Here is a 13,348-nt window from a genome sequence, read left to right on the forward strand (position 1 = left end):
CTAACGCAAAGTCCACTGAAGTCAGCTGAGCCATAAAACTGGTGAAGCAGAAGAGTCCTTCCCAAGAGGAGCTGTCTGGCACTGAGGCTGTGGTGGCGGCCGGCTGCTGCCTGGGCCATGCTGGCTGTCCCGGGATGTGCCACCTGCTGCAGGTCATGCCAGCAGGCTGCCAGCCTGCGGCAACTTCCCCTGGGACATCCACGCAAATGATACAACCAGGTGATCTGTGCATCTGAAATGATCTGCACTTGGTCACAAGCTAGCAGCCTTTCAGCCTAGAAGATATGGGTTGAGCAGCTGTTAGCCTAGAGAAGGGGTCCTAGAGAACACCATGCCATTGGGTCATGGTCACAGGGGAGGTGGCAGTCCCTGTACTTCCCAGATCAGACTGGAGTGGTCCTCCCTTGGACACACAGAAAGAATAGTGCATGGGTGCAAGCCTATAAGGCTGAAATATAAAGAACTTGCTGGGCATCACTGGTTGGAGCTCTGTGATCAAGTTCTCCAACCTACTTAAGGAAAAACTTGCAGCCAGAGTTGCAGCATTCACTTTCTCCAATTCACCATGAGGACAACAGGTCTTTACCTGTTGGTTGCCTGCCCATGAGGCTTCAACATTGCCAGACAACCTTCTGTCCTGCTCCAATAGAGTCCACCTTCTGAGAAGTGGCAGGTGCCACCTCAAAGCTGACAAAATCCCCGAACAGGGGATCATTAATCAGAGATAAGTTGGAAGATGCCCTGTTCTCTCTGAGAGTGACAAGGAGGGCAGCATCTGCCTGGCGCATATTGGCCATCGCAGAGCACTGGCCACGGGGATGGCAGTGTGCTGGCAGTAGTGATGGGCACCAGCACTCCTCCCCACCACTTCCAGCACAGCCAGCAAAGTCCACATCAGAAGAATTTGCAATGGCTCCATCCCTGAGCTGAATTAGATCCCACGATCATGACTCTGGCCAGCACTGGGGGAAAGCTTTGTCCCTCACTAAAGATCCATATTAAGCCTTGGTAAATCACGCTGGCCAAGAGCAGAGGAGGGAGCAGGAGTGACGGGGTCCTGCAAACAATGCAGCTGAGATTGGAGCTAGGCACCGGAGCTCACTGACTCAGTTTCATTTCAAATCATTTTCCAAAAGGGACCCACAGATAATTTAAACATGATTTATTTTTGGAAATACCTGAAGTTATGTTCTTCATCCCATAACAGACTGAGGTTCAATCCCAGTCTTCACTTGGTGCTAGTTATCACTGTGATAATCAGCAGTTCATAGCGCAATGAGACAAGTTCAGGCGCTCCTCTAAATCTTGCTATTGAGAGTGATTACTTGGCCTTAGGTAAAGAATTAGTCCTATTATACAGCAGCTGGCACAGGAGAAGAAAATCTGCTGCTCAGGCAGCTCATTACACGGGCAGGGCTGGAACTGCTTGGCCATGTGCTGCACACACAGCCCTCAGCAGGATTCTTAAACAGAATTCCACAGACAACACACACATTTCTCTGGGACTGCAAAGTACACTACGTTCATCATTCCAGTTTCCTTTCTGAGTTAAGCATTTGCCCACTCCTCAGAAATAGCATTCCTCTTCTGTGCAATTTCTGCATGGCACTTTGCCGTACCAGTATCAAATTCTGTGTTAATTCTTCATTTGCTGCCACCCCTTGCAAACTCATGTCACTCCATTTTTCTCCTCTAAACTCCTCCATAGTAATTATTCCTTCTCCCTCACTACTAAAAGCTTGCCAGCTCTTGGTGCTGCCTCTCCTGTAACCAAGCCTCATTTTTGCAGCAACTGAAACTGCTCTTGTCATGCACCATTGTAGGTCTGGCTTAGTGGCTTTGTGGCACGTAGCCCAAGGAGGAGCACTGGGCACACAGTAACTGCAGGGGTTTTGTTTGGGAAACATGAATAAAGTACTAAATAAGTGAATTAAAAAGGATGAGGAAGACAAAGCAGGTTCCAGCCAAAGGAAAATTCTGAAAGTGCTTACAGATTACCAGAGGAAAAAAAAAGCAGAATGACAGAATACACTCAATAGCAATGTTACTGCCATGATGGTAGTATGAGCCTGGTACTCTTGTAAGTGCTGATATCTTCTGTTAGACCAACTATCATAACCATGAATTGTATTCCTGTGCAACCTGCTCTAGGTGGACCTGCTTTGGCAGGGGGGTTGGACTAAATGATCTCCAGAGATCCCTTCCAACCCCATATGATTCTGTGATTCTGTGAATGTGAAAACATAAACTTTCTGTAAAGACTTTCAGAAGAAAAGAAGCAGTCAAGCACAGAGAAAACCACTGTGTAAAGTAAAAAAAAAAAAGATAAGCCAGAGTGCAAGGAGCAGAAACAAAAAGAGTTAGTCTTCCTCAAGTCAAAAGTCAACCACAAAGGCCTGACAATGCCACACACTCCTCAAGCAATTCAAGAAAAGGAGAGTGAGAAGTGTGTTGTGCAAGTTAAACATATTTTTTTTTTACGTAAGGCAAAAGCCTGAAGAGCCTCAGTAAGTCTTCAATGAATAAGTAACATCACAGCAAATTACACTAGTGATAAATGCAAAATATTACATACATATACATGTATCTTTCATGTCCCAAACAATGTCCACCAGCTCAAAGATCTTTGCACCTTCTCTCCATCTTCCATAAAAGTTGGTCCTTTGGCAATCGAGGGAGCTCTGAGGAGAGGGGAGATGCTTCATTTTAACCCCTTCCATGCTCCCCATTCAACTGCTCTATTTTTCCTCAACAGTGTTGGGGGTGCTTGACTGTGTCTCTGGCTGAATGGGTGTGAGAAGGCTGACAGAGGCCATGAGCCATGCTGAAATGCCAGGGCACACTGCAGGCTCAGTAAGAGATCAAACTTAACTCTTTGCTAACAGATCTGCCTCTGAAAGTTAAGGGAAAATTTTGCAGGGCTTTCAAGTAAAAGACAGGGGCAAATATGGGAAGATAAAATGAGCAGCTTGGGATTATAACTATATTGTGATGTGCCTCTGCTCTGTCCTCACTCTCATGCCCTTTCTCCTTTTTACCAATTCCTGGACTTGCTGAGTGTCAGAGGGCATTTCAGAGACTGCGATCCAGTGCTAATGGGGCGGCCTGACAACCCCAGACTGTGTGTCCAGCCCAGAGCGAGCTCCTGCTCTCTCTGTAAGGTGTCACAGCCCCTGCTGTGGCAGCTCCCGCAGCTCTGGCCTGGGCTGACCCTCTCCACTTTCCCCTCAGCCACCTGCCTCCCCTGCTGCCGAGCACTGCACAGAAAACTCACACACATGCCTTCCTCACGGACCTGATCCATCCTATGACACAAACATCCCAGGTCTTCACAAGGCTTATTCTTAATTAACTTTGACTGAACTCAATGGAAAAAACAGCTGACAGGGCAGAAGAAATAAGCACAAAATGATCAACAGGGGCACATGAAGTGATGACGGACAAAACAGTTACTGTTGAGGTCAATTTATTCCTAGCATAGACCCTGCAGTAGCGGAGATGCAGAGGGCTGGGAAAGCCCTGGGAGATCTGTGCAGTAAATAAACCCGGTGCTTAGAGCAGCACTGGAAGACCGCAGGGTTTTTGCTGCCAGCATCACAGTGGGAATATCTGTGGCACAAGAACAGTCTGCCCTCACCAACAATGAATGCAAGAAGAGGTGCCAGACAGATCTCAAACAATGCCAAAGAAAGATCTTTGACCTTTGGCTCTGCACCCATCTAAGAGTTCAAAGATCAGTGACGAAATTCACCTAAATTCAGTCAGCTCAAGTTCACTCCAAAGTGGCCCATATCAACAACTTCTCATAAATGCTGAAAAAGGTGTATATTGAAAGACACTGGCCTGTTTGACTGCTAGATGTGTTCTACAAACTGCAGTGGTAGCTCCTGAGTAACCCATGGCATCTCCCTTCTGGAATTTGCCAGCAAAAAAAAAAGCAAACCACAGATGTATTAGGGCAATACAAAAGCTATTTTGGTAGCATAATGTGGAAAAATGAATTACTAGTATAAGCAAAAAAACTTTCTCTGCTATTCCACGGTCACCATAGTGAGCACAGAAAAGGTGCCATGGCAGGCAGAGTACTAATGGCAACTCCGCAGGCCATGGAGTAGAGTCTTCTCTCCCCCTCAGCCGAAGGAAGTTTTACCAGCCAAAAGTGGACTTTTGCTGGTATGGCAGGTATGCCAGGGGCTCTTGCTGGACTCATCACAATGTGCTTAGGCTCAGCCTGCATCACGGACAATGCAAAGCTGTAGCTGTATGTTCCTGCCACATAACAACCCTTTACATGAGGTCCCCTTAATAGGTAATATTTTACACAATGGAGTGACATAAAAAATTCTGACTATGCTAAAGCATACTTATAGTTTTCAAGACAAACACTTGATGAAGCACCCTGTTCTTGAAAACCAGTGGCTGAACTGTTAGCCTTGATTTTACACTGTTCTGCACTCTAAGTGAATCATACCAATAAAAGGGGGCGAGAAATGTAATCAAATACGGCCAACGACTCTTTAAACTGATGTAAACTGATGACAGTATGCAAAGCACAGCAGGTAACATCAAGTCCACTATGCTTCTTTCAGACTTGCCCAGGTCCTTCTTCCCTGTCTGTAAACCTGGAGCCATGCTCTGTTACTGGAAACGTGTCCATGGGGAGCAGCCACCACAACGGCCCCAGGCCTTTGGGAGCCTTCCAGCAGATCTGCCGTGTGTGCGCAGCAGGCGAGGCACAGCCCGGAAGCACTGCATTCTGAAAAAGCTGCACAGAACAAGTGCTCCCTGGAAGTGTCAGAAATCAAAGACAGAAATATCGGTGCCTTCTGTCAACTATTTCAAGACACAAATTAGCCTGCCTGCCTGCCAGGCTCCAGGCTGGCTCCCCAAGCTCTCCCGATGCTGTGGTCAGCATGGACACCCACAACATGAGAAATGCCGCTCTTGCTACCCCGAGTTGTGCCATGCGAAAACAACTGCAGCAATCGTAAATATTTCCAAGACAGATACTATCTGCAATGCTGCAGCACCACATGCTTGCTCCCATTATTGTGGGACCTCTCCAAAACAGAAGAATGTCCAATCTTTGGGATTGCACTTGATGTCAGTAGTCAGTGAAATAATGAAAACGAGTTCCTGAACACAGAGATTTAAGACCCTGGTAATGCAGAATCAGGGTACATTACTGATAATAAAGTGTTCCTTGGGACGTAAGCAACCATCGAAGATAAGAAACCATGGAGAATAAAAAAAAGGTTTAATCCAGTTATTTAAATTCTTAGTTAATTATACATGGTCATTTATTATCACATTGGTAAAAGTGAAATAAGTAGAGAAAACCAAATCCTGCCAAATCTGCCAGAATCTTCTGGTCTTGGTTTCAGGGCTAAATTTTCCATTTTGTACACCAAAGTAAAGACAGTTTTTAGAAAATGCTGAGTATCTGGCATCTTTAATTTTTCCCACTGTGTCTTTTTAACTACACTCAGTATAAAGTACCATTTAATATATTCAGCACGTGTTTGCAGCACAACATTCAAGACATTGAAGGTGAATTTTGCACCCAAGTTGGAAAGAGAGACTAGAATACCCCATGCCTAACACTGCCAAAATCACTGCTATATCTGTGATCAGGAAGTGTGCCCCATTCAGAGCACAGAATGAACAAGGAATTATTTAGGGAACTAAGTGATCTTCAAAAAAGTCTTAAAATGACCCACATTTTTCATCGTTGCTGAATAACCACCCTTAACGTGCAAGTGCACGGCAACTTGTTTAATCTTTAACATCTACAAGGCAGACATCTGCAGCAAGACCATTTCTGGACTCTGTAATCCATGGGCAGAAAGAGATCCTTCCAGATTAAGCCTCCCATAACACCTTTCAATCTTTTAGCTAAGGATAAAGAAAAACATCTTTAAAAATTCTGTCCTTTGCAATTTCTGCAAGGCCACCAATGTGATTGTTCTCACCTGCTACAGGTGCAGCATCCACAAGCCCAGCATCTGCAACACCCCAACTCCTGCAGAGGGCAGAAGAGCTCACACCCATCAGTAACACCCTTCCTTTCATAAATTTTGGGTATTTATACTGCTCTTCAGTTTTTAAATTCTACCTATAAATTCAACAGTCCAAGACAATTATTGATAGATGGCAATCCACAATAGATGTCATTCTTATGAGCGAGGGGTTGTGAACTGTAGCATATCATCTCCTTCACATACCTCTGGGGCTTTAAAATCCCTCAGAAACCTCGATTGAAAAGTGATCTTCTGGCAGCAAAACACAATTTCCTCACCCTTTTAATATAAGAAAAAAAATATTTCATTTTGTTCACATTTTCCGGAAATGTCAATAGTCAAATGACCAGAAGTTTCAAGTCTGAAAAGATACAGTTACAGAAAGTCACAGATATAAAAAACAACACTTTGAAACTAGAATGCAAAGCAATACCACTCCTATCTCACAAATGCCCCACTTTGGACAAAAGTTTGCAGCTGAATCCCGCAAGGCAGACCAGCCTCAGTGGCTGTGAGCACTGAATTTTGAGAACTCCATCCTTGCCCCTGAGAGAACACCCACCTTGTGAATCTCCTTGGTCACCCCTGCACCGGGAGAATCAAAATCATCCTTCTGTGCCTGAAGAAGACACAATCCCTTCTTTGGCCATGGCTGCTCCTCCCCAGCACCATCTCCCAGGGGCAGCAGAAAAGCAGAAATCTCACAGAGGTGCCACAGGCAACCCTGGGCAGGGCCAGCAGGAGACAGGGATACCAGTCCCAGCCTGGCACTCGATCAGCCAAGTAGCTTAACTGCGTGTGGCATCAGAAGCTGAACACCCTACATGTTTCCTGAGCACAACTCATGCTCACTCCCTAAAACCACAGCAGAATTCAGCACCCACAGCCTTGTCACACTGGGTTAAAGACCAGATTCCTCTCCCATCACACAAGACCGCACATCAGAGCATTACTTGTTCCACGGAGTATCCTTAGAAAATCACAGGGGTAACAGCGACATTTGTACCTGAGATGATCACACATCCCCTCGGTCCTTGTTACTCTCTGTGACTTTTTGTATTGAGCTGATTTTTGACTGGTGAGATGGAGGAACAAGAGAGGAGTGTGAGAGAACAAACTCCAACGATGTAGAAGAACCTGCTAAGAAAGCAAAGTACTGTTGCTGCATGCAGGAGGTACTGAGGGTGCAGACAAAGAGCCCAGGCCCCAGGTACTCACAGCCAGCCAGGAACCGACCATATGCAACCTTCTTCTTCTTCTTTGTATGGTCATCAGGAGAGGCTCTGTTGCAATAGGTACCAACAACTCCTCTCTTCCAAATGTACAATAAACGTTACGTAGCTCCTGCGACAGCAGAAGAGCAGCTCCAGCAGCTGCTGGTGCCAGCACACAGCACCGCCATCACCTTGCAGCCCTGGGGGGGCAATGCCCATTTCTAGGGCTAGCTGGATATCTCTGACAAAATGTTTTGGGGTTTTCCTTGGTCAAAATACGCTCCATCATTTATGTGAAGAAAGATAAACCATAATATATAAATATAAACCATATCTTTTTTTTCTCTCTAAAAATAGAGGTTTCATCACAATAGTGTTTCACATAGATGTTCCGAAGTTGAATTTTGCCATGAAATGGAATTCTACTTGCTAATCAGCTGGCAGGTTCTGGTTTCTTCTTAAGCACCACATCTCCTTGGATCATATCAGCTTACAAAAAGGTACAGCTTGGCACAGAAATCGTCTACACATTCTCTGCTATTACAAAATAAATTAGAGGCATTATCCTTTCTATGAATTCCTTTCATCCTTTTTCTGTCTGCATACCTGGGCACAGAGAATGAAGCAGTTCATGCCGTGCCATGTCTCCTGCAGCTGAACGTGCCACAACCTCCAGGCTCAGCTGCTTGCACGCTGCAGTGTTTGCATGGCAGATGTCACAGGTCGGGCTGGATGAGATGAGTTACACCCGAGTATCAGGCAGCAGTGGCAGTAATGTGTACCACTGCCTGATGTGGCACGTGCACCAACACCAGGGAGAACCACGCGATTCTTCCCTTCCAAAGCACCTCGCGGTTCCAGTAAATCGAGCTGTGAAAGCACAGACAGGATCAGTGGCAGCTCTCATCCTACTCAGCCCAGCTTGCTCAGCCAGATTCCAGAGCCACCTCCATCCCTGCTGGAAGCACACACTGTGCTTCATACAGAGACTTACATCTGTGGGATGACTGAAGCTATAAAAAGTGCTGACAATTTTCAGCAAATTTGCATATGTTGCTACTGCTGCTGCTTATATAAGAGATTTCGAGCTAACCACAAATACAAAAAGCAACGCCCAAAATAGATTTTAAAACAAACCGCTTGCAAATGTGACTAAATGACACATCTCCCCACCCCTTTGAAAATCACTTCTTTAGAAAAGACAGACGCAACATCCAGTGTTTCCCAGAGGGTCCCGTGCAAAGGACCTCCCAGAGTACTTACCCCAGAGGTCTAACACCACTTCACCCTCTTGACACCTATGGTGCCCTGCACCAATACAGCTTGTGACACACTGGGAAACACCCGAGACTTGTCCTCGGTTGCTCTCAGGTTGTGGAGCTGCACAGATCTCTCTCTACACATCATCATCCTGAGCATCTCTGATGCAGGTGGAGTGAGGAGGCAGTTGGCCATCTTGTTACCTTCAGCTGCTCCGAAATCCCTCACTGTATCACACCCCACATTCCACCTGCTCCATAGCTGTGTTCGCTGTGGCAGTGCTGGCTTGAAGGACTGCCTATCGCCCATACCTACACAGATTTCTCTTTGCACCAGGCTGGGAAGGAGCATTGCTTAATGTGGGACTTAACAGTGTGGTACAGGGGATCCCTGTATAGCTCTGCTCAAAATGTCAGGCAAAAATACACAAGTACTCATGAGGGAGGAAATGGTCAGAAGATGCAGCTGTTAGTTCCTGACTTTCAGGTCTCATGACTGACATAGCTGTAAATCACCAAAGGAGGCACGTAGGTTGAAGCTGATGGTATATCTACACAAGGGGATATGGATCACAAGCAAGAACATCCCTCCTTCCCCAAGCCCTTGAGTTTGCAGAAGAGTGTTCCTTGCTCACAGACCAAGCTCAGTCAAAGCAAAACCATATGAATTTGGCAGCACTCCTTTGGATTCCTCTGGTGTCAATGGATTCTTAAGGAAATATTGGTGAGGGGCTGTTTCTCCATTAACCTACTATCACCAAGAGCACAACAGTATAAGAAACAATACTTGGCTTCCCAGCACAAGGAAGACAAGGACATGCTGGAAAGAGTCCGGCAATGGGCCACAATGATGATTAAGGGATCAGAGCATCTGTCATACAAGGAAAGGCTGAAAGAACTCGGACTGCTTAGCATCGAGACAAAAAGGCTCAAGAGGGATGTTATCAATGTGTATAAAAACCTAGGGGGGGAAAGTAATAAAAGCAGGGACAGACTGTTCTCAGTGATATCCAGTGAAAGGATAAAACATATTAAAACACAGGAAATGCCTTTTAAATGTAACAAAAAATGGGGGGTAGTCAAACAGATTGCTCAGAAAGGTTATGGAGCCTCCATCCTTGCACATATTCAAAACCCGACCAGACATGGCCAGGGAGCCTGAATTAGCTGAGCTCCATAGGTCCTTTCCAACTCAGGAACTCTCTGAACAAGGCTGCAGCAGCCTCCTTGACTGCTGCCAACCAGCTGGGCCTCGGGGAACCCATCTGGAACCGCATCACAGAGCTAACACCCTCCCTTGCTCACTGTGGTCTCTGCTTTTGATATTTGTTTGGTTTATGCTATCCCTTTTGCTCTACGACAACTGCTCACAGAAACGACTTGTTTCTGGTTTATCCCTATCACACACTCTTCCAGTCCTTCTCCAGCTCTCATTGTTTCCATCACTGCCATAAGCAGGAACCTCCGGTCAGCATGATTTTCTTCTAACCCACCACTGAGGGTTTGCAGGAGCCAATGGGTGCCAAACATCTTTACCTCCCTGTGTCTCTCTTGCCCCACATTTACTTTACTACAGCTTTGGTCTTTCCTTGATTTTCAGTGATGAATGAATTGAAAACACATTTTGCTAGCAAGAGAGCTTTCTGGACAGAAAGGCAGCAATCCGTCAGGACGCTAGGACTGGAGTTTGTTTCCCACACGCTACCTTCATGGTTTTCTCAGAGCTGTCCAACTCCACATTTGCCGTTAAAACCAGTTCTGGTTAACCACTAGCCATGGATACCTATTTTTCTTTGCAAGAGCCAAGGGCTACCACTCAGCGTGCATGCACAGGAGGAGGAAGAGCTTGCTCCCTCCTCAGCCCCTGGATAAGCCAACCAGCACCACATGGCAGCTGATGATCAGGGCTGGCAGCTTCGCAGCCCGGCTGCCTGTGAGGAGATGCAGGTGCTACTGACGCAGCACAGTTCCTCACAAGTTGGAGATTGCATCAGGAACAGTCATTTCTCCTCTTTCACCCAGCAGGAACCAGCACATTGCAGATGGGCTCCAGGGTGGTGGAGACTCCTCTCAGCTGCTGTCCTTCATACCTTTCTCACTTGCCTATTTCAGCTCAGGACCAAAACTCGGTGCAGGCTTTAGAGCAGCACTGTCAGAGGAGACTCAGTGTTGGTAAATGTGAAGTTGTATGAATGAGAAAATCCAGCCTGCCTATCTCTACGCAGTGGCAGGCTTAAAGCTACGAAGGCTTCAGAAGGTGGCTATCTCCTTTTGGTAGCTCCTGACAAACTCTGCTGTGAGGAAGAAGGGTGTGTGTCATGCAGGGCAAACCCCACTGGCCCAGGGACGCCATGTGGGGGGACAATGCCATGAGCCATGTGCATCCACTGCTGTGGCAGAAAATGCAGCCAAGATGTCCTGTGAGTGACTGGGCTCCAGAGAGAGGAGCACAGGTACCTGCTATGTACCAGGCCTGGGGAAGTGATGGCAGGGCACAGGACAGGAATAAAGAACACCTTCCTCTTTCTCCAACAGCATGTGGTTAAGTTCAGCTCAGAACATAACGCTTAGCAAAAGCTGCAGGGCCAGGGCCACCCAAAGCCAACATAAGTGGTAGTTGGTACTTGAAGGAGAAACGTGTTCATGGCCCCATCTGGTTGTGCGTTGTCATTACCTCCCTGACACCAGCTCCAGTGTCAATGTGGTTGGGCAGGGGCTTGAATCAGAGAACGGAGAAGGAGAGTATTTCTATTGTGGTGTCTTTCAGTTAGATCCGATCCCTGAGCCAGCTAGCTGCACACCTGCACAGGAGTGAAAGCTTACCTGCAGAGAGCCATGAGAGAGACACACACAGAGCTATCTTCTTCTCACACATCTACTCTACTGTAATGTGTGCCAAGTACCTGTGGTCCCATAAAATTGGTTAATTAGCTCTTATTTGACATATTTATTCAATCTGGCTCATAGTCCTTATTAGGCACCACCTCTGGAAAACATGCCAGAGTGTACACGTCTCGGCGCCTGCTGTCTTTCTTATCTTCTTTCTGAAGGTTTGCTCAAGAGAAGGGAGGCTGGGCTGTGTGGGCAATTGGTCTCCAGCAAAGCTTGCAGTGGTACACAAGCCAAGTGTCAGAAGGGCACACCTGGGGGAGCACAGGCACCGATCTGAGCGCAACTTGCACAGACTTAAGTAGGAAGAGAGGTGTTCCCAAGAGGGAGATGGTATGAAAGCAAAGTTATTGCGTACACAGAAGTGATTTCCCACTGCCTTTGCTGAGCAGAGTTTGTCTCATGATACGTTTTGCCTCAAACAATTCCTAAATTCCTAGAGAGATGTGTAAATATTTAGCAATTTGTGAAACCACAATCATTCACATATCTCAGTAAATGATCTCGTAGGTGGCAAAACTGACAAACAAAAGGACTCCCACATTCTTGAACGAACAAAAATTCCCAAGTGCTTCAGTGGCACTTGGGAAAACTGCCTGGCCTGACTTCTGTAGCACTGAGTGGGGAAATTTTGTTTCTATTTTCCTGGCTTTCCAGGTAAGAATGAAAAACAGGAACTCAATGGAAATTCGTCACAGATTTTAAAATTCATTTGGACTAGAGAAACAAAAAGGCAATGCTTGGCAAAATGTCCTCTTGCACAGAACGTTTTTCTCATAGGATGCTGCTCTGCATGCATCTGGTGGGCCCGGTCTGCCCCAGGCCGTGTCTCCTGCCACTCTGAATTCCCCAGGGGGTCTGCATGGAAAACCTGGGGTGGGTGGTGCCGGCCTCGCATGTAAGCAAAGCAGGCTGTCAGGTTCCCCCTAGAAACCTGGAGGACAAACAGGCTGACTCGAGAAGTGTTGTGCTGCTAATCACTTCAGCCCAGTCACTGCAAGGACAGAGCTTCGGGAGACCATTTCCATACCCACATCCCAGGTTAAGTTCCAAATGACAACAGGGCATGGTCAGCGAGGGAAGGACCAATGGGCTCACGGCAAGTTCTTGCTTTGGTGCATGAGACGTTTCAGATTTCATTTTCAGAAATGCAGAGATTGTGAAGACACTCTTTGTGGACATACCTTTTACACTCACATTGTGTCTTGCTTGCACAGGAGAGAAAGTAATAATCAAGTTCAGAAACAAGCAGCCCTGAGGTGGGCTGTTGCCCTGGCTGTCAGGGCCCTGAAAACAACTGACACTAACGGAGCTTCTCAGCATCCCAATGGACTGCCCATGACCTTTGAGCCTGGGCAGCTGACCCTAACGCTGCCAGGGCTCCCCAGGGCAGTGCCTCACACAGGGCAGCCAGGTACCTCCAGCCAGCTGGGGAACTGGCGCAACAGACCGGGTGCATCTCAGCTACCGCTGTCACGCCGTAAAGCCCAGTGACGTTCAGTGAAAGGAAATGGGAGGGAGAGGGGAGAGGAACTCGCCGCAGGACGCAGGACTGACAGAAGTGGTGTCACCTCAGCCACTGACTTCTGCTGCTGTTCAGCCGCTGTGAAAACGCCCGTGGCCGGAGGAGCTCGCTGGTCGCCACGCAGCCCCGGCTCCACGGCGACAGCGGGGTCAGGCGGGCTCCTTCGGCCGCCGCGTCCACTCACCGGACACACCGGACGCCCCCCGGCCCCGGGGCGGTCGCGGCGCCCGCCCTGCCCTCGGCACAGGCCGGGACGATACCGAGCCCGGGTCCACGACAGCGAGGCCGGCGGGCAACCCCGCGCCCCTCCCCCCGCACCGCCGCCACCCCCTGCCCACAAGCGCCGCCGGCGGGGGCACCCCGGGCCGTGCCCAGCGACCAACCGCGGGGCCCCGGGACGGCTCCCTCCCGTGGCCCCGGCCCCGGCCCCGCCGCCGCTCC

The 13,348-nt window shown here is 47.9% G+C and overlaps 1 protein-coding gene across 1 annotated transcript in view; it reads right to left on the reverse strand.

Moving 5' to 3' along the window:
- GAS7 (growth arrest specific 7) overlaps positions 1-7,306 on the reverse strand; it is a 92,016-nt gene extending 84,710 nt beyond the window's left edge. Inside the window, exon 1 of the mRNA XM_014956967.1 lies at positions 7,239-7,306. Within this exon, the coding sequence (XP_014812453.1) occupies positions 7,239-7,292 (54 nt within the window). The 5' untranslated portion in view covers positions 7,293-7,306. The remainder of the gene's footprint in view (positions 1-7,238) is intronic.
- Positions 7,307-13,348: the final 6,042 nt, after the last annotated feature.

The sequence above is a fragment of the Calidris pugnax genome, unplaced genomic scaffold, assembly GCF_001431845.1.
Source record: "Calidris pugnax isolate Ruff unplaced genomic scaffold, ASM143184v1 scaffold304, whole genome shotgun sequence".
Taxonomy (NCBI): domain Eukaryota; kingdom Metazoa; phylum Chordata; class Aves; order Charadriiformes; family Scolopacidae; genus Calidris; species Calidris pugnax.